The 3,073-nt window shown below is 34.0% G+C and overlaps 1 protein-coding gene across 1 annotated transcript; it reads right to left on the reverse strand.

The window, feature by feature from the left end:
• Positions 1 to 443: 443 nt before the first annotated feature.
• On the reverse strand, positions 444 to 2,820 carry LOC111916375 (serine/threonine-protein kinase PCRK1). The gene is made up of 5 exons (XM_023912044.2): positions 2,661 to 2,820; positions 1,853 to 2,257; positions 1,509 to 1,769; positions 1,288 to 1,410; positions 444 to 1,196 (listed from the first exon to the last, which is right to left on the reverse strand). The coding sequence occupies exons 2-5, from the start codon at positions 2,228 to 2,230 to the stop codon at positions 693 to 695; spliced, it is 1,266 nt and encodes a 421-aa protein (XP_023767812.1). The 5' UTR covers positions 2,231 to 2,257; positions 2,661 to 2,820; the 3' UTR covers positions 444 to 692.
• Positions 2,821 to 3,073: the final 253 nt, after the last annotated feature.

Here is a 3,073-nt window from a genome sequence, read left to right on the forward strand (position 1 = left end):
GATTTGTATAATTATGTCGTTTCAGGTTTGAAAAGTTAATGGAATTTGAACTCTTTGGTCAAGCTTAAAAAATGATACAATCAATAAAATACAGATTTTAAAGCAATTCAATATCAGCCATTTACGACCAAAAATGCCATGCACTCTAATATCATATTCAATGACAGATAATGACATTAGGTCCCACCAAAGTCGATGATGTCCCATATGTTTTCGTCGTTTAGCTTAACATGAGTTCAAAGATTTATCTTCTATTATCATTATTATTTTGACCAACATCTAAAAAGTTATCGAAAATAATATGGAGAAACTGTCTATACTAAAATCACGACTAGAGATTTAGAGTTGACAGATTGATATTTTGTTAAGCTGAAGAATGTTGTGATTACCTTAATATCATGACATTCATGAACAGAAATCCTGTCATTCTAAAGTGACAATGATTAAGCACCTTGGATAACTTTATTTATTTTTTTTATACATGATTTACAAGTGACATTCGTTGTTCAGTAAACATCCATGAATGTACAATTAAGCATTGCATTCACCCATCAAAGTACAACCCAGAATGCAATCAAAAAAACATATTACAAACACCAACACATACACATTACATGCATTATACATTCGATCAAAAAGAAAGTACAATGTCTAGAATACCCTTTCACCTCAAAGAAACTTGTATTCATTAATCAACAACTTATTAAAGGCTTCCAAGTCCATATTCTAGAAAACCAAGCAGAGTCTCCAAGCTTCATATCAATGGAGGTTGTATTTCCCATGTCCTCAAAGGTCTTTTCACCACCATAGGGAACACTAACAGGTGATCGAGGAACACTTTCTGATTGTACAACTACAAGCTGATTAATCATTTCCAAAACCTCACTCATTTTAGGCCTTGATTTAGGGTCTCTTGACAAACACTTATTTGCAATCAATGACAACTTTAAAGCAGATCTCAATGAGTATTTTCCATCGAGTCTACTATCAACTATTAGTGGAAAGTTTTTATCATCTAGAAAAGGTCTCACCCATTCTAGAAGCTTCTGCTCACCCGCGGGTCGGTTTCGATCCATGGGTCGCCTACCCGTTATCAGTTCATAAAGAAACACTCCATAACTCCAAACATCATTCTTGGATGTGAGTCGACCCGTTTGGATGTACTCTGGAGCCGAATAACCCATCGTCCCTACCACCTAATCACATTTTATTTTTAAATTAATGAAGTTATAAACTTATAGTAATAGTTAATTTGTTTATTTATTTATTTATTATTTATTTATTTACCGCTGTTGTGACGTGAGAATATCCTTCTTTAGGACCTAAACGAGCCATTCCAAAATCTGAAAGCTTAGCATTCCATTGATCGTCTACAAGGATATTTGAAGATTTGAAATCTCTGAATATAATCTTTAGAAACAAAAAGAGAGAGAGGGAGAAGAAAATCAGTGATCTTGTAAATTTTGTCAGTTTGTAGAGAAATTGAAGGTTTTTCAAGTGAAGGATACCTGGAAGTCCATTCCTTCATGTAGGTAAGCCAATCCACGAGCTGTGTCTTGAGCTATCTTTAATCTTGTTAACCATGAAAGGATTGTTCCGGATCTTGAAGATAAATGATATTCAACACATCTGTTAGGCATATATTCGTATACAAGAAGGCGTTGGATTCCTCTTTCATGATCTTCTGCACAGTATCCGACTAATTTAACAAGGTTTGGATGCTGAACTATCCCAAGGACATTCACCTCTGTCACCCACTCCTTGTGTCCCTGTTTCATCACAATAGATTGATCAGGAAATCAGGAATGGCGTGAAGAACTCGATTAGATGAGAAGAAAACGGATAAATTTACCTGGAATCCTCTTTTGCCGAGTTGCTTCACAGCCACATTGATCTCTTTTGTTGGATCTCGAGGATTCTTAATGGTGCCGGTGTAGACAGCACCGAACCCACCTTCCCCAAGCTTTGAGGTAATGGCGAAGTTCTTTGTGGCGGATTTGAGCTCGGAAAATTTAAACTCTCTGAGAATACTTGATCTTTTTGAGAAGCTAGGATACCTGATCTTTCTAAATTTTGTTCTTGGCTCGAGGGAAGTTTGGGAATTTGAATCCGATCCAGACGCAGTACGATCTGTAGATCCAGAACCGAAAGACCTGATCGTGCTTAAATTTGTTGGAGTTTCTGGTACTTCATCCTTGTCTGCGCAGTAAGATGACTGAAAGCACATCATTATGTCTCTCAAGGTTTTCTATCTCCGCTGTTAAAAGACGTAATCAAACTCGAAAATTTAGGGTTTTTGTATTTCATGAATTTTAACCAGACTTCTTCGTTTTTTAGTAACCGGAAATGATTCTGATATCAACATAGTTCTACAACAACTAATTGATGTTATGATGTATGATAAGCAAATTGTGATGTGCAGTTTCACCCTTTCTATTGTGCATAACAACAGAATATAGTTAGCCAGTTAGGGCTTAACGTAATCCCTCATCGCATGAATTGAAAGTGTTAAACATATATTGAAGAACTCGGATTCAACTAATTACAAAATTAGGAATACAACAAAAGACGCCAACATCGAAGAACTCGGATTCAATTAACCACAAAATATGAAAGTGGAACCAAATAGTAGAATATGAAAGTCGAACAGAAGAAGTTACCTATTATCAGCTGAGGATGTAGAGATCAAATTGTAATTGTTGTACGAAAATGGAGAACTGAGATGCACGAGAAGAACAAATAGTAAATGGAGGCGATGGAAGTTTTGATTTGACCAAAGAAATGAAGCATACAAAAAGACCCCAACGACTAATAAAAGAGCTATAAATTTTGGATTTTTTTTTTTCATTAAATTGGTATGTGTGGATAAAAAGACAAAAACGACAATTGGCATCATACTTTTATAAATCTTATAATCATATATAAAAATAAATAAAATCTTATTAAATTTTGTTAGTTAAAATATAGTTTTATTTTAGATTTTGGTTATAACTTATAATTTATTTTAGGTTTTTGTATTAATATTATTAAATTTTAAAAATTAAAATATAATTTTATTTTATGTTATTGAAAT

Source organism: Lactuca sativa, chromosome 2 (assembly GCF_002870075.4).
Source record: "Lactuca sativa cultivar Salinas chromosome 2, Lsat_Salinas_v11, whole genome shotgun sequence".
Taxonomy (NCBI): Eukaryota; Viridiplantae; Streptophyta; class Magnoliopsida; order Asterales; family Asteraceae; genus Lactuca; species Lactuca sativa.